Source organism: Podarcis erhardii, assembly GCF_964252035.2.
Source record: "Podarcis erhardii genome assembly, chromosome: 3".
Classification (NCBI taxonomy): Eukaryota; Metazoa; Chordata; class Lepidosauria; order Squamata; family Lacertidae; genus Podarcis; species Podarcis erhardii.
The window spans coordinates 31,650,734-31,668,929 of record NC_138507.1 but is presented as its reverse complement, the minus strand read 5'-3'; the positions used below and the strand labels follow the sequence as shown (position 1 = coordinate 31,668,929).

Sequence of the window (18,196 nt, the reverse complement as noted above, 5' to 3'; positions counted from 1 at the left end):
GCTTAGAAAGGCAGATCTTTTATGATTTTGTACTCTTTTGCATACTTGAGTGCTTTCCTCCAATGCTCAAGCATTTCTAAGGCAACTTGTTCTTACTAATTAGTCCCTGGTGCAATTAGAATGAAGTAATACGTCTTTTGCCTAGATTATGCTTGGCTCATCATGAAATGCAGGCACCAGCACCAATCTGAAAATACTAGCTAATGGTTTTGGAAGTGGAAATTATTATTCTACGTAAGTAACCATTACAGCTATGAAAAACCAAGATGTTTCCTGTAAGGCCCATATAAGTTCAAGGGACGAAAATGAATACAGTCATACCTTGGTTTTTGAACAGCTTAGTGCTCAAATGTTTTGGCTCCTGAATGCCTCAAACCCGAAAGTGACTGTTCCAGTTTGTGAACTATTTTTGGAAGCTGAACGTCCGATGGGGCTTCCGTGGCTTCTGATTGGCTGCAGGAGCTCCCTGCAGGCAATCAGAAGCCACACTTTGGTTTCCGAACGTTTTGGAAGTCGAATGGACTTCCGGAATGGATTCCGTAACTACTTCCAAGGTATGACTATTTGTTTTGTTGAAGGAGGCAGCGGGGACCTTTGGCTTGTGTGCCAGATTTTGTCTGCCAGGCCTCCTCGTTTTACTCAACAGACTTTCCCCTCAAAATCATACCCACCTTTGAGGTGTGCAGTTGGCCGAGATGTGGAGGCATGAAAGCACAATTGAACAGCTGATGGGCAGCGTATTGAATCCTGTTTGGAGTGTCTGTGCAAACCTTTCTTGGCTAAAATGAAGTTCCATCCCCCCCCTTTTGTTTTAGCAGAGGTTTCAATTGTACCTCCTGGAGCAAGATGTGCCTTCACTGTCCATCATAGATTCTATGAGAAATCTGCTATAATTGAAATAATTGTTATTCACTGTTGATTTTTTTGTTGTTAGGGGGACAGTTACCACCTTAGCTGAGATGAAAGCTCTCCTTCATTCTCTATCATTAACAATTTTCTAGTGATGCTTTCATTTAAGTGGAAATCATTTCAGCATGGTTTCTTCTCATTGATAAGATTGGCACACAATTACAAGGCGTATTTAAAAATCAAATTTAAGGATTAATTTTTAACATTTTAAAAGTTAGCACATCCCCACATCAACCCCAGAAAGATAATCTAAAGCACCTACATTTTTTTAATTGAATAATTTAGGTGTTACAGTTCAACTGTTAATAGCAACCTTCACTTTCTTAATATTAGTATGTTTCTTGCCTTTATAGAAGAAGAGTTACATTTGCGGAACTGTGCTGTCATGCAATTGCACTAGAGTTTCACTTGGAGGGGGGGAAATTTATGAACCTACACCAAATGAATTTTATTTTTCCTCCTACTTCATCCATGTACAAAGTGATTGCTTGCTAAGTACAAAGCTTCTTTCTTTTGGCATGTAAACTCTTAGTAAAGTGCTTAGCTTTGACCACTGATAAATTGATATTATTTACAATAAAAAAATGCATCCGCAAAGAAATACAGGGTTATAAAGAGGATAACATTATATGAAGTGGCAGATTTTTAAGCCTTTATAGGAGACCCATCACTTTGGACCCATTGTAATGCGTCACCAGTGCATGCTCTTGAGGTTTCTGTGCATAGCTACAAGCATAGTTTAGTGTTGCATGTTTATCACACTGGCCTCATATAATGAAGATGCTTCTTTTTGACTAATTAGGAAAGCTGTTTGAAATCCTTAAACATTTATTTTTTTTCTTCTAAGATCCTGCTTACAGCTTATTACAGACTGCCCACCTGTTGTCCAAGAAGAGTTGGATCTTATCCGTGCTCTTAGCTACCTTGAAGAATTTGGTGTGAAAATCTTGCCATTACAAGGTAGGGTGTGATAGGGTTTGTTGAAATGTCTTGAATGCTAGTTATATAGTTTCAAATCTTCACATTTATATGTACCGTATACACAGTTCTATTTTTTCTAGAAAAAGAGGTGCCGGAACTCACCATGAACACCTCTTTTGTTCTCTTAAAATGACAATGGCACCTACCTGAGAGGTGCCGGAACTGAGTTCTGGAAAGTTCTGGCTTATAAAAAGCTCTACATATACATCATTTTGTATCATCAATTTTCCTTACAGCATTTTTTAAATAAATTGCTTGCATCAGGCACAATCCAGTTCAAGAGAAACCTTTTAAAGTCTCATTGGATTTTACTAAAGCGTTATGCACCAATTTTTCCTGTTTAAATCATTTTGGTTGGCTTGCACCTACAATTACTTCCCTTTTAAATACACACATGCACACTTAATATATAGTTTCTTCACTCATCCCCTGCTTGTGCTGCTGTTGTGCTATTATGATTAACATAATCTCTTTACTAGTAATCTCTGCAACAGTGCTTTGAAACACTTGGTCATTCTGGCAATAGCCCGGTTGGGAGGTTTATTGATCTTCATCAGGCCTAGGCCTAGGGAGTGGACAAATGGGCCTTTCTATTTTATTATTTTGTCAAAGCACATGTGCCAAGAAGATTAACTCAAAATAGTTATCATAACCCATAAGACGTCCATTGCACATCACAGCTTTGCAGTAACAATTTAGTTATGTTTGAAAGGAGGCTTTTACTGCTGTTTGAAGGTGCCTCCAGAACTTGGGCTTTTATTGATCTCTTTTATTCCCATGCTTTAGTGCCCAATAAAACTCTATTTTTATTTTATAAATCATAACAGCCTTATGACAACTGACATATTTTACAGGTGCTATCCTGCATTCAACTCCTGTGACCTTCCTGTCTTCACTGTTGTGTTAATGGATTTGTACTGCTAGAAACTGGATGAATAGTCCACACATTATTTTATTTTATTTTTTAAAAAACAACACAGTTATGTATTACATAAAGCTTTTGTGGTATTTTACGTCTACCCTTTAAAAGTTCAAACCATGTTCAGAATATGCAAGTAAAGGACTAGAATCGAGTGCTGAATTTTGTGTCTGGTGTTTCTTAAAAGTTTTATCTTATTTGGTTTTGAATGTGCACCTGTTTGTTTCAATCAAGTCAACCTGTTTTTAGATATTTAATTGTGCCCGCTGGAAGCAAACATTTTAAACGGGCTTGAATAAGAAATAGTACACAATGGTTGGTCTTCAGCTAAGTTTTACACAAAGTAGACCCATTGAAGTCAATGAACATGACTAAGTTATGTGCATTAATATCAGTGGGGCTACTCTAAGTAAACCTTAGTAAATAAGTAAAACTAGGTAAAACCACCCAGTGAGTTAATATGCTGAATTTGACAGCTATTATGTGTACAGTGGTACCTCAGGTTACATATACTTCAGGTTACAGCCTCCGCTAACCAAGAAATAGTGCTTCAGGTTAAGAACTTTGCTTCAGGATGAGAACAGAAATCGTGCTCCAGCAGCGCAGCGGCAGCAGGAGGCCCCATTAGCTAAAGTGGTGCTTCAGGTTAAGAACAGTTTCAGGTTAAGAACGGACCTCAGGAACGAATTAAGTACTTAACCTGAGGTACCACTGTAATAGCTTTACCCCCTGATCTGACGCCCTTCAGCAAGACACTTTAGTAAAAGCCTTCATGGATCAGGTCTTTCATTTGAAACCTGGATTCTCCCTGAGGCACGTGTTCCTCGCACAATTCTGATTAATCCTTCACAGAAAAGCCTTAACCCTAATCAAATATATAGAAGATGACGCACTGCAAGTTTGTGCTATTTCCAAACCATTGGTACTGGGTTATTTCGCCAGAACACAGCAACCCTGTCTCATATACAGCTTCTTGAGCACTGAGGGCAGCCAGGGACAGTGTGGAATTGAATTATGCATTCAGATAAAACGTGTATGGATTATTATTTAAATCTTTTAAATGATTTATATTATTCTTTCTAATTGTTTCTAATATGCATTTTTAAAAAACCGTTTTACTTAATTAATCACATGAGATGTTGTGAGCCACTTTGGGCACAATTTTGTGGGAAAATGGCATACAAATGATGTTGATGGCTTATTAGTTTCTTGTTTGGCTCTCATTGCTGGGGTTTTACCTCGGCCGAAAAGCTTCAGTATTTCTGTGTGTTTGCCATTCAGTGGCATGAGGTACAGTTAAATCATGAGGTTAGCAAGGACAAAGCTCATAAGCAGGACTGAGAAATTCTTTCTCTGAAAGACAATACCAGCAAATCTTCAATTAATGGGCATGTGGTAATTCTGTGACGTATATATATAAAATAAGATCCAAAAACTGTGAACTTTCAAACTAACTCAAGCCTCTTCCATTAGCCAAATTACATTTTGGATGTTGTCCATGGATTACAGACAACTGCTATCCTAAATGCTTGCTTGTGGATGTATCAGGGTTGGTTCCTCTTTGCCATTTTCAAGCTTAGATTTTCCTGCTTCATAGTTCATTCCCTGCAACCTGCCATTTTGCCTTTGCCACACCATGCCAGTCAACTGTGAATACTTCAGTGCTGGTACTGCTTTTTGCGATCTATTTTTTCCCCCCTTGAGAGATTAAAGTACACTGTCAAGTTACTTTGTGATCCTTCTGTCACCTGAAAACGACTAATGCTGCAATTTATTTCAGAAAAAGTACCTTTTATGTCATGAATATGCACACAAGCACATGGCTATATAATGGCGGCTGAAATGGGTCCTGCAAAGGGGACAGGGTCTGATTCTCAAATAATTGCATCCATTATGTTTTGGACACTTTAAAGACTACCACGCAGAAGTTAAAATGGGCGAAAAAGCTGCCTGCAGGTTCCTAATGCTTTAAGCTAAAACTTTCTTAACTTGGAAAGCCACTTTTAAGCATGAGTTGTTCTTCATAGAGTGCACAAAATAATTTGTGCTTCTTCTTGCATTTGAATTTGTAGTCATCTGAACTAAGGGGAGGTAAAGGAACCAGTTTTTCCTTCCCAGAAGCAGAGGCCTGTGGGGTGGTAGACCTGTGTCTGGGCTGTACCACCCCAGAGTGGAGGCATGCACAGGTTTGAATGTTCTCCATCTTGTTAAATGACCAACCTTTGCACATCAGTGATGATGTCCTCTCTCTAAATGGAGATTCTCTGTTTGCTTTGTAACACACACACACACACACACACACACACACCCTTAATGAAAACTAAATAAATGGAGATTTCCCCGCTAAAATATTTCTTGGGGCATATCTGCAGCATAAGAAACAAAGCACTTTCAAAATGTATTAATATTATATTGAAAGAATTTCTATTATAAAATAAAGTGTAACAAAGAAAAAAAGAAAAGAAAAAAGAATAAAAGTGAAAGAAACAGTATACAAAAAAGCAGTGTAATATACTCCCATACATTATTATATAAATATATATGATGTTATTATCCTAATACATAGGTTTTTTTAAAAAAATGTTTTTATTAAAGGTGCTATTAATAGCCTACTACATTCTGTATAAACATTCCAAATGTTGTCATATTTATCCAAATAAAGCCTATGTCTGTAAGCTGTCTGTTCATGAGTTGCAAGTGTTTTCATATTGTCAGTCCATTGATTGAAGAAACATAAGCACTAGAGATATTGTTTAAAACTTCTCTCCCTCCTGCCCCAGTTGCAGTGACTTTTAAACCCAGATATCGGCCCTTCCGTGAAGTTCGTAATATCTGTGTATGTAGCTTGCGTGTGCACTTAACTTTTTCCTTCCTTCATAAAAAAAATGCACTGTCTTTTGTGACATTGCCGCTTAATATGATGTATTTTCTTTCCAGTGCGCCTGTGCTCTGATCGACTCAGCCTCATCAAGGAATGTCTCCTGCAGCTGCCAACAAGCTACAAGCAATCTGCCAAGCTCTTGGGACTTGCAAATTTGCTGAAGGTTGCAGGTAAAATAAAAGCTGTAATGTAATTTACCCATGTTTTATGTTGAAGGTGTCCAGCTTTATGGGGGATTTCTTCAAGGACTTTACTCAAAGATCCTGTCTTCAGTGAAGCTTCATATATTGCATCCTTTCTAGATAAATACAGATTGATTGATTTCAATTTAGATATAATTTGGGATTTCACACACAGCCCTTCTATCACAAGTAGAATACATACCAGCGAGAGTACAGTTACCACCTAGTCAGATGTTAGAATTAAATCCCACTTTAACCCGTGTCAAATATGAAAAACAGATATCTTTTCTGTGCAAACAAAATGTATTCTATATCCTATAAAAAACATAGGTTTTACTTGCAGTCCTTCTTTGATCCTGTTGCATCGTATTAGTGAACTGATGCTATACTATGTAAAGTTTCTTTTTAAATATATGTATCATTGTTGTTAAATCTCAAAAAAATTCCAAGACGTTTATCATCATATACAGTTTTTCCCAAACATAATAGTATTTTTTTATTATTTCTTCTTGAATTTCCACCCCTCCTTTCTTGATGTTTCTTTTTTAGCTGTTTTGCAATACATCTGTTTTTATTATGTAAACTTCACTCTCATTAGTTCTTTCAGTAATTCACTGCTTATATTTCAAATCCTGCCCACAACTTCTCTGTGCAAAGGTTCTGATACTGGATCAAATCAAATTACGTTTTTTGTTTTGTTTTGTTGGCTAGCAAAGGTAAATATTTGATTAAACTTTCACTTGGAGAAATCGGATGAAGCTGATTTGACTATATCTTCCGCTTCCCTGTTCTTTCACATCATCATATCAAATACAAATTGAAAAATGACATGGGTCAGATCCAGAGTTAAGTGTGTGCATTAGGGCTGGCAGAAGCAAGCAGTCCCATACATTCCTTCCCATGGCAGCTTTCTAGTCTCCTAAAAATGTTCCCCTGAGGTTTGGGGCCATGTTTTGAAGTGGGTAGACTACAGCTTGTGAAGCTCAGGAGAGAAGGGGGACGGCTGCTGTGAAGATAAAGAGCAGGGAAATCAGCTTGGGCCAGCTTAACTCCAGAGCCAAGCCATTATTTTATTATGTAATAATGTTGTTGATACCCTGCTATCACCGTACACCAGAGCCTTGCCAAGTAATTTAAACAAAATACAAGTTCCTGTACAGTGGAGCTCACACTGTGTTTGTTGTCTTGGACTAGTAAATGACACAAATCTCTGCAGTGATTACAGTGGTACCTTGGGTTACAAACACCTTGGGTTACAAACACTTTGGGTTACAGACTCCGCTAACCTGGAAGTAGTGCCTTGGTTTAAGAACTTTGTCCCAGGATGAGAACAGAAATCATGTGCCGGTGGCGCAGTAGCAGCGGGAGGCCCCATTAGCTAAAGTGGTACCTCAGGTTAAGAACAGTTTCAGGTTAAGAATGGACCTCCAGAATGAATTAAGTATGTAACCAGAGGTACCACTGTAAAGGTAAAGGTAAAGGAGCCCTAGACGGTTAAGTCCAGTCAAATGCGACTCTGGGGTTGCGGTGCTCATCTCACTTTCAGGCCGAGGGAACCGGCGTTTGTCCACAGACAGTTTTCCAGGTCATATGGCCAGCATGACTCCAGCTGCTTAAAACAGGTAACCCAGAGAATCCATGCGGTTGTTGGTGGTGGTAGTGTTCAAATCAGACCGTTAGCCTTTAGCTGTCTTCCCTAACCTCCAGCTGTTCTGAACTGCAGCTTCAGCTGTTTCTCATCATTGGCCATGCTGGTTGCGGCTTAGGGGAGTTATAGTCCAAAACATCTGGAGGGCACCAGGTCAAGGAAAACTGGCCTGTGTGATTGCCAATACACTTCAGCACATCGCCTTTGCCAATCCTTACAACCCTTCATGAGTCAAAGGGCAGTTTACTGAAGTGGGGAGCATCCTCTGCTTTTGCAGCCCTGGGAAATCAGGTCTCTAAATCCAGTGGTTGTCAGTGTGCCCCTGTGCCGCCTTGGTCATGTGAGTAAATTCAACGCAGGGTGTTGATTGGGAGTAAGTCTCAGTGCTCAGTGTGGCTGGGTGGTATGCATCGTTTGAAGTCCATATTGCGATATCAGTTTCATAGTTTTGAGCCTGGTATATATTGTCAATCATGATATCTTATCTGTGTGTGCGTGCAAAAATCACAATGCAGGAAAACCGTGTAGCCCACCAGTGCCTCTACTTAGCTCCATCCATATTTCAGACATCATGATATAGCACGATGTTTAGCTGGTGATATATCACAGTGTTGAAAACCAGATATTGCCCTGACCCTAGTGCTTAGGAGACACGCTTACTGTTTGTTTCCTTTTCAAAAACCTAAGGGAAAATGTGACTTTTACCTCCGGTATCTGGGAGGTGGATTTAAGGATGCCGAGGGGTGGTTTAGTTTTTTTTAAATATCATTCGGAGTAAGCTTAAGCCATGGGTTCACTTGAATGAGTTAAATAATAATAATCCTGGTTGAATTCTGTATCTAAAAAAAAAAAAAAAAATCACTTAGTGACTTTATGTTGGTTATAGTAGGCAGTGTTTTTGCCTTTAAACATATCCTCATGGAGTCATTGTTCATCAGTCCTGCTGGTTTCATAATATAAGTAGGAATAATCCCATTTTTTGTCATTAATGTTTATCACAGCAGCGTCTGAATCTGTTCACTTTTGACATGAGTAAAAAATGCACCACAATGGGCCTCAGTTCTCAGATTCTTTGAATCCCTGTATTTCTTTGTTACACAAATTCATTTGGAAGACTGCATCTCCCTGAGGGGCAGCTATAACTCTGTGTAATTTCTTATCCAGCTATTTTGTATACCTTCCTACCTCCCACACAGGATACTTGAGAGTGTAATAGATCATTAGTTTGAAGCACACTGCAAACTTTAGATAACTATCAAAGACTTTAATTAGGCTTCTTCTCTTTAAATTATGCTATGCTGGATATGTTCTTGCCCTTCACATTAAAGTCTACAGCAGCTTGCAAATACTCAGGAAAACCTAGGTGTTCCTCGCATTCTGTTCTTGGTGGCTTGTTAGAACATTTATTTTAATTATAGACTGCCTTCCTCCTGAAGTAATAATAGCATTTTTATATAAAAGCAGCATAAATATATCCTCTTAAACCATCAAAGAGGAAAACATCTTGAACCCTCTTTTATTGCTGCTGGAGGTCTACTTTGAGGAAGGAACGTGCAGCCCTGCCCAGCTAGTTAGTCACAAAGCTACAGCAACCACTCCTTACACCTTTTCTCTCTCCCCTCTGGTTTACAGTGGTGTGTGTGTGTGTGTGTGTGTGTGTGTGTGTGTGAGAGAGAGAGAGAGAGAGAGAGAGAGAGAGAGAGAAACACACAAGATGGCTACTTGGCCAAGGGCCACCACTTGCTGGGTGGGTCTCTACCACCACCATTCCCCAGTCTTTCAGAGAGAGAGGGGGGGGGGAAGTCTTATCAGTATTTCCAAAACACATTTATGATTTCTTTCTCTCTCTTATTTGGAAATATTATCCCCTGCAGTTTAACAGCAAGGCAGCTTACATCATCCCCTGCCCCCAATGCACAATAAATTTGGGATAGTGAAATGTAATTAATTACAGATAGCTAAAAGAAATGAGAGAAACAGCAAAACAAACCGCAGCAGCAGGAGAACGATTGAAACAACTAGTTACTCAATAAGCAGTGTTAGAAATTGAGATATGAAAGCCAGGAGCTAAATGGCACCTTAAACCTAGGTTGCGGGCGCAACAACAGAATGTCTAGACTCACCTTTTTTACAACAAGAATACAAAGCCAAAAGTGAACGAACTGCAGCTAAAATCTTATGTTGGTTTTTCACATGGTCTAGTCCAGGCATAGGCAAACTCCGGCCCTCCAGATGTTTGGGACTACAGTTCCCATCACCCTAGCTAAGAGGACCAGGGTCAGGGATGATGGGAATTGCAGTCCCAAACATCTGGAGGGCCGGAGTTTGCCTATGCCTGGTCTAGTCCTTCCCCTGCCCGTCCACCCCCTAATATTCTTAAGGGGGTCTCTTCTCCAGTCTTCGGAGAGTAGCTGGAAGTGGGGAGGCAGAAAAAGGTCCTCTTTTCCTTCCACTTTGCAGTTGTAATCTGAAATCTTAGGCGCAGTATTGCACCCAGAGCTTAGAAACTGCTCACGCTAAGGAAACTCCCTGTCCCAAAATGTGCCTAGAGCAAGGGGAATTTCAAACACTGTCAAAGAGGGAGCCAACTAGGTGAACTAGACCAGGCTTTCCAAATGAGGGAGTTGACACCTTCGGAGGTCTTGGTTCCTATGAAGGCAAAGAGACGATGTTCAAAGCCTCCAATGATTAATGGCGAAACCAGACTCTAAGGGGGAAATAGTTGGTCCTGGTTCCAAGCCATACATTTATTATTATTTTTTAAATCTTTATTAAACATTCAACACATCTTTACACAACAGTTTACCATGTTACAATTTATGCACGTACACTACATGGAAAAAAGAAAAATACAACGAAAAATAGAGATGAACCGCCGACCTTCTGATTGGCAAGTCCTAGGCTCTGTGGTTTAACCCACAGCGCCACCCGCATCCCAATTCATGGGCTAATACATGCAAATTGCTCCTGTCTGGAAGCTCTGCAGCCTGCTGGAGCAATATGCTTCGGAAAGCTGCCCCAGCATTTTGCTGTGGGTTAAACCACAGAGCCTAGGACTTGCTGATCAGAAGGTCGGCGGTTCAAATTCCCGCGACGAGCTCCCATTGCTTGGTCCCAGCCCCTGCCAACCTAGCAGTTCGAAAGCAAGTCAAAGTGCAAGTAGATAAATAGGTACCGCTCCGGCGGGAAGGTAAATGGCATTTCTGTGTGCTGCTCTGGTTCGCTAGAAGCGGCTTAGTCATGCTGGCCACATGACCCAGAAGCTGTACGCCGGCTCCCACGGCCAATAAAGTGAGATGAGTGCCGCAACCCCAGAGTCGGCCACGACTGGACCTAATGGTCAGGGATCTCTTTACCTTTACCTTAAAGCTTCTGAGTGCTTTCCATGAGCAATCCCACATCGACCACATTGTAGAAATAGAATATGGATGTGACCACCACAGCAGGTGTAACTGCGAACAGACCTGCCTCCTCCAGGTGTTTGAACCTTGGCTCTCCTAATTCATTGCGAGGAATTCCTTTCTCAGTGGCCTACACATGTTTGGATAGGGCACTTGATAGCTAGGTACAATGGCCACCTCAAATCTTTCAGGCTGCAGTCCTATACACACACCTATGTAAAATTCTATTAAGCTTGATGGGACTTACTTCTCACTGGACATATATAAAATTGCACTGTAAGGGTTTTATAGATCAAAACCAGCTCTTCTGATTGTGTTCTCCCCACCACCACCACCACCACCCAAAGGGGAGCCTAGCAAATTCACTTTAACCACGTCTTCCTTTCCCCAGGCGGGAAAATCAGCAGAAGATTTAGGGAAGACAGGATTGCCAGTACGGCCAGATTGTGGTAGCCAAGCATGAACGATGGTCTTGGGTCTTTAGAATAACAGCTTGTAAAGGCTTACAGCTGAAATGTGAACCTCATCTTTTTGACTCCTGTACTTTGGCTTAAAGAAAAATGCCAAATTGCTGCAGAATGTGTTAACAAATCGCAAGAGTGGCAGCAGCGATTGTCACAGTGCGATTTCAGACAATTGCTATTGGAAACTGGTTATCAGACAAACTTGAAGAATTTTATTTTCAAAGAACTTCGTCCAGTAAAGCAGTATTTGCCTCCAATGTTATTGCATCCGAAGCACTCCTAAGGATAAGCGCATGCGCATATATATATATGACGTGCACTTTGTTTCTAACAGCATAGAACATTTGAGATTTACAGTGGTTTAGCTTAATTTTAAAAGAAGAAGATTACCATATTTTTCTGTGTATGACGACCCCTATTTTTTTAACCCCAAATTAAGAAAATGCACTATGCACTATCTGTGTATAAGGTGACCCCTTATTTTAAACTTCAAAAATTTAGGAAAAAAATATAGTCTTATACACAGAAAACAGTAATTTTAAAATTCCTAAGAAATAGCCTGAAATACTAAAGCTGATGCTAGAAGGTTTTCCTCCTCCTTTTTCATACCAATACAACTAGCACTGTTCTTCCTCTAATACTCTTATGGTGGATATAAAGCATCCATATTCAGCTTTCAGGAGTGCAACTCCCTAAATTGGTTAATAAACTCTTGCAGTGCATGGCCTCTAATGGAAACGCTGACAAAGCTTTTACTATATTATGTGAATGTTGCCTCCAGTAAAACTTAATGGCACCTATAAACCATGGCCATAAATTAAAATGTAAAAATCAAGATTACACTTATTTGTTCTTTATTATATGAGGGCGGAAGGTGCTGTTCCATATAACCAAGAGCGTTCCATATAACCTGTAGTGTTCTCTGCTATAAGAATAAGAGTAGCAAAAGGGAGCTATTACAGCATGGCTTGGGCATACTTAAAACCAAGGTTTCCTGACCTTACCTCATTTCTGGCATTGTGTGTGATTGTTGCTAGTCAGTTGGATGTTCAAGGAGTTGGGACACTGCTTTGGGTTTTCCGAAGCAACCTCTGGTTAAAGTAAACCTAAGCTCCTGCAGCCAATCGGAAATTGTGGAAGCCCCGTCGGACATTCGGGTTCCAAAAAACATTTGCAAACCAGAACAGTCACTTCCAGGTTTGCGGGGTCCGGGAACCAAGCCATCTGAGTAGGAAGGCGTTCGGGATCCAAGGTACGACTGTACCTCTATATGGTTTGCAACATCCTAAAAAATATCACAAATAAAAGTAAAATGCAAAAAATACAGTATAAAATACAGTTTTTAGAGTGGCACAGATAATAGGCAATATACCCTCTGAAACATCTATATAAAATGGAACAACTAACACATAGGAACCATGATAACTACTGGCAGATCCAGAATACTGAAATTCAGCAGAGACAGCAAGACCCACATACCATACAGTATATACAAGTGTGTGTTTCTAGGTCTGCTATCTCACCTGTAACACTGAAGATAGGTGGGGAAGAATCCCACATTTGATAGGTGGGGGCAAGTTATCCCATGCAACCCTCCCCGATTCCAAACATTACTCGATATCCAAACAGAGCATAATGTTAAGTGTGTCTCTTCACGTAACATTTAATTATCATTATTATTTTTTAAAGAAGATAATTATTGGAATTTTAGAAAGTGGGAAGGAAGGAGTTTCTTCTATAGTCTTAATGAAAATTGCTCCATTGGAAATCTGGCTGCGGCACTAAATCAGATGGCAGGATGCCTTGACTTCCCCTGCCCATCTGCCAAGGGTGCTTCCCAGCCCAAAGAAAAGCACACAGCAGAATTAACACTTTTGTTGTCAAAGAACGCACTTGCTTCTACAGCTCTGGAGACCTACGCACACCAATCTAGCGTTTAGGCAGCTATTCCCAGGTCCGCCGTCTATAGAGCAGTTGCTGCAACTGAGGAACCCTACCCCTCCACCAGTTTATGTACCTTCTCCAAACAGGCTGTACTCACGTAGCCAGAGACTATGCCTGCATGCAAGCTGCCTCTGCTTTTCCCATTTCAGTTCTCTCCTGGTTCTAGGAGACAGTGGTGCATTTACCTACCCTGCCTCTTCCTCCTCTTCCTCCATCTCTGAAGTTTCCCCTGCCCCTGATGTTTGTCTCCTGGTGGGTACAGGTCCCCACAGACCACCGCCCCCTTCTCCCAGATCAGTCCCCCTTCCCCTAGTTCACACACACCAATGTCCTGCCAGTCCCTTGCGCCATTGCTATGTCCCATAACATTAAGCATAAACATCAGGAATCCTGATGATCTTCTGGCAAGAACCCCTTTAGCATTCCTTGCCCTCCAGGAATTTCAGACATCATATCTGAGATCTTTGTGACTACCTTCCCATCTCTGTCCGCCAACTGAGGCCTTCTAAAACCACCCCCAAGATCTTTTCTTGGAGCTGGTTGAGCAATATTGTTCATCATCCTTATTTTTGAGTATTGCAAAAGGCAGAAAGCTTCTGTGCCACTCTATCTCCAGCTGTTTTTGGACTACAGCTCCCGTCATCCCTAGATATCATGACCAGTAGTCAGGGATATGGGGAATTGGAGTCCCAAAACAGCTGGAGAACCAAGTTTTCAAAACACTGGCTTAGATCTTTGTTAAAGGTTATGTGGTGGGAGCATCCCATAAGCAGAGTTCTGCTAAAGGCATTCCTGTGTCACAGAACAGAAACAGCATTTAGCATCATTTTCTTTGCTCCTTGAAAATCTGCTCCAGTGGTTTGGAGGACCCTCTGGAACAGCACGAGGAGCATACTCCATTGAGAGCTTCTGCTGGATACCAGTCTCCCCCATAAGAGGCCTTCTGCTCCCGGGGCCTATATTTTCCTCAAACATCTACTTTAAACGGATGAATTCTGTAACATACTGTATATGCATTTGGAGGGCAATTTCAAAGGTGCAAGGAATCTAGGACCACTTATCTTTTGACAAAGCAATCTTCAGCAGTGATTCTTAATTACTGTTTGTTTATTGCCTCATAACGTTAAAAAGACCTGGCACAAATGTTATTCAGGGCTGCCACAAGCTGCAGGAATTGCTATTTGAGTCATTAATTTCAGAAATCTTTTCTAATTAATTTTTGCTTCAAAATGACAGTGACATTCATGGGAATGAAATTAGTTTAGCAAGCTAATGCCAGCTCTGGCATTGGTGATTAAAAGAGGTTTTCTGCCCCCGAATCTGAAGAGAAATTGTTACATTCTGAGCAAAAAGTAAAGATGCAACCTTTATTACCGGCAGATATCTGTTCCCTCCAAAGTCTTTATAGATGATGATTGGGTTTGGGTTTGGGTTTTGGTACAAGGATTGTATACCCAGCTTTCCCCTCTCTTCTTCCGTTGTGTGGAAAGTGATTTTTTTTTTTTTGCAACAGTTTTGGTGTTAAGTATGGGAAATAGGGATGCGGGTGGCGCTGTGGGTAAAACCTCAGTGCCTAGGCCCTAGGACTTGCCGATCGTATGGTCGGCGGTTCAAATCCCCGCGGCGGGGTGAGCTCCCGCCCTTCGGTCCCAGCTCTTGCCCACCTAGCAGTTCGAAAGCACCCTTAAGTGCAAGTAGATAAATAGGTACCGCTTTATAGCAGGAAGGTAAACGGCGTTTCCGTGTGCTGTGCTGCGCTGGTGCTGGATCGCCAGAGCAGCTTCGTCACGCTGGCCACGTGACCCGGAAGTGTCTCCGGACAGCGCTGGCCCCCGGCCTCTTAAGTGAGATGGGCGCACAACCCTAGAGTCGGACACGACTGGCCCGTACGGGCAGGGGTACCTTTACCTTTACCTATGGGAAATATGACTGCAGGAACCTCCCACTGTTCTCCACTGGTTCTGGTGTTGAGCAGTTGGTAGACTCATATTTTAAAAATCACCAAAGGCATCAGCTCTACACTTCTCCAATAAAATATTCTAGACAGGTCAATCTTGAATTCCTTTAGAATGGCCTAGCTCAGAGCGAGTGTTTCCACCTGAAGCAATTTCAGATGTGCAAAGGTTGCAGGGCAGCAAGCTTTTACTGCCAACAAGAGCTGTCCCTCAACCGAGCAAATCAATCATGCTGCTACATAGAAATTTGTTTGGACCTAAGGCCCTATTGCACTGGCTTGCAGATTCGGCATTTGGTATATGAACTCTGCAGTTGGTAGTAGCTTAGCAGAAATCCTGTCCCAGGGATGTTTTCCACTATTTCCCAGATATCATCAGTTAAGAATGTCCTTCACTTGAACCAGTGGGAAGCAAGACTGTTATAAATATCCATTCTCAGCTGTTTGGGGAGTGGGGTGGTCTATTCAAACAGTAATTAGGATTACAGTGGTACCTCAGGTTATATACGCTTCAGGTTACAGACTCCGCTAACCTAGAAATATTGCCTCAGGTTAAGAACTTTGCTTCAGGATGGGAACAGAAATCATGCTCCGGTGGCACGGCAGCAGCTGGAGGCCCCATTAGCTAAAGTGGTGCTTCAGGTTAAGAACAGTTTCAGGTTAAGTACGGACCTCCGGAACGAATTAAGTACTTAACCTGAGGTACCACTGTATATATTAAGCGTGAACCCACACATGCCAGGTGTGGTAGAACAACCTTTTCTTATTATCCATGGTGGTAGTTGTTCTTTAACAGGTCACAGTTGTAATTTTATCAATTGGAGCCTCCTTTATGGAGTGGTAGAGGGACGCGGGTGGCGCTGTGGGTTAAACCACAGAGCCTAGGACTTGCCTATCAGAAGGTTGGCGGATCAAATCCCCGCGATGGGGTGAGCTCCTGTTGCTTGGTCCCCCCTCCTGCCAACCTAGCAGTTCGAAAGCATGCAGTGCAAGTAGATAAATAGGTACCGCTCCGGCGGGAAGGTAAACGACGTTTCCATGCACTGCTCTGGTTTGCCAGAAGTGGCTTAGTCATGCTGGCCACATGACCCGGAAGCTGTACGCCGGCTCCCTTGGCCAGTAAAGTGAGATGAGTGCCGCAACCCCAGAGTCGGTCATGACTGGACCTAATGGTCAGGGGTCCCTTTACCTTTACCTTATGGAGCAGTATGGGTTTTAATTTTTCTTTTTTGCATTCATAGTTTATGGCTCTTCCAAGCTCTGGGCTCAGCATGAGATGAAGTCCTTCCCTCTGGTATCATCTGCAATGTTACTTAGCCTCTCCTCTGGGTCAGCAGGCAAATCCTGCCATACAAGAGTTCCACATCCCATAACCGCTCCAAGCAGACTGCAACATTTAATCAGTTAGATTGAATGATTAACTGATCAAAAGTGGGGGGGGGGGTTAAGGCAGTAAATTCACACACAAGGAGGAATGCGTAGTCTAAGATGATTTAGCTGATGCTTTCTCCTACCCACTTAATTAGGGACGCAGGTGGCGCTGTGGGTAAAACCTCAGCACCTAGGGCTTGCCGATCGCATGGTCGGCGGTTCGAATCCCCACGGCTGGGTGAGCTCCCGTCGTTCGGTCCCAGCTCCTGCCCACCTAGCAGTTCGAAAGCACCCTTAAGTGCAAGTAGATAAATAGGTACCGCTTTATAGCGGGAAGGTAAACGGCGTTTCCGTGTGCTGCGCTGGTGCCGGCTCGCCAGAGCAGCTTCGTCACACTGGCCACGTGACCCGGAAGTGTCTCCGGACAGCGCTGGCCCCCGGCCTCTTAAGTGAGATGGGCGCACAACCCTAGAGTCGGACACGACTGGCCCGTACGGGCAGGGGTACCTTTACCTTTCTATAACATATGGGTGCATCACGTAAACAACAAAGGAAATACTGTTGTTTTACTCATGCAAATGACTAAAACCCACATGGTTTGTTTGAAGGGAGATGTTCTTAATATTCGTTGGCCGTACCAGATTTCCCTTCACGTGGAATGTTGTTGTTTTTTGAGGGGAAACCATGCTTAAAATGTCTTTCTGGATGCCCAGTGCATAGTCTTGCAGTGTTCAAGTTCTAATAAAGGAGAGACAGGCAGGCCGGCCCAGGGGAGGGGAATGTGGCCCTCCAAACTTAGAGATCCGGCCCTTGGAAGTGTCTGCAGCCACACCTCTTCATTGACCATGCTGGCCCTGCATCTTGCCATCCTTGAGTGTGTGTTTTTTTGCCTGGCTGTCATGTGTCTTCACACTCTGATAATGCCTCTTTCTTTCCTGGATGGAAGATTGTGTGTGTGTGTGTGTGTGTGTGTGTGTGAGCGTGTGCGCAAACTACCCTACTGTGAAAAGGTAAAATTTGCATGCATTGCTCCATCCACTTTCACCTCACCTACCATTGAAATATGGTCTAGAGGGGAATTCTGCCCTTAGAATCCTGTTTCTGTTTTAGTGTTCTTCCTATGTTAGCATTTGAGAAACCAGGGAGGATGAGCAGAGTCTTTGTGTGTCCTTTGCAAATTATTTAAACTCTTCCTGCAGATGCATGCAGTCTTCTTCATAACAGCAGACAGGACCACCTGCCCGGTTCTGGATTTTCCCTGTCTTAAGACATAGCACTTGATCAGTGTTTAAACAGCAAAGGCGATTCAGGAGGGAGAAGATTGTTAAGGCCTCATTGTGTCCTTTTAAAGTGGCAGTTTGACTTTTTAAATTGTACCTGTCAGGCGTTCAAGCATAAAACTGTCATTAGGAAACAATTTTGCTTTTATAGTCCTTAACGATATGTACATACGCACACTTTCCAATGCAGGATTCCATGAGGCTGTCACAGGGCTGGTTTGATTGGAAGAATGAAAGGGAGATACTTGAAAAATCTTCAGCG

The 18,196-nt window shown here is 42.1% G+C and overlaps 1 protein-coding gene across 2 annotated transcripts in view; it reads left to right on the top strand.

Moving 5' to 3' along the window:
* Positions 1-18,196, top strand: part of NBAS (NBAS subunit of NRZ tethering complex) — a 175,590-nt gene that overhangs the window by 87,095 nt on the left and 70,299 nt on the right. For both annotated transcript variants that reach the window (XM_081856655.1, XM_081856654.1), the window contains exons 31-32: positions 1,757-1,869; positions 5,747-5,860. In XM_081856655.1, coding sequence (XP_081712781.1) covers positions 1,757-1,869; positions 5,747-5,860 — 227 coding nt within the window. The remainder of the gene's footprint in view (positions 1-1,756; positions 1,870-5,746; positions 5,861-18,196) is intronic.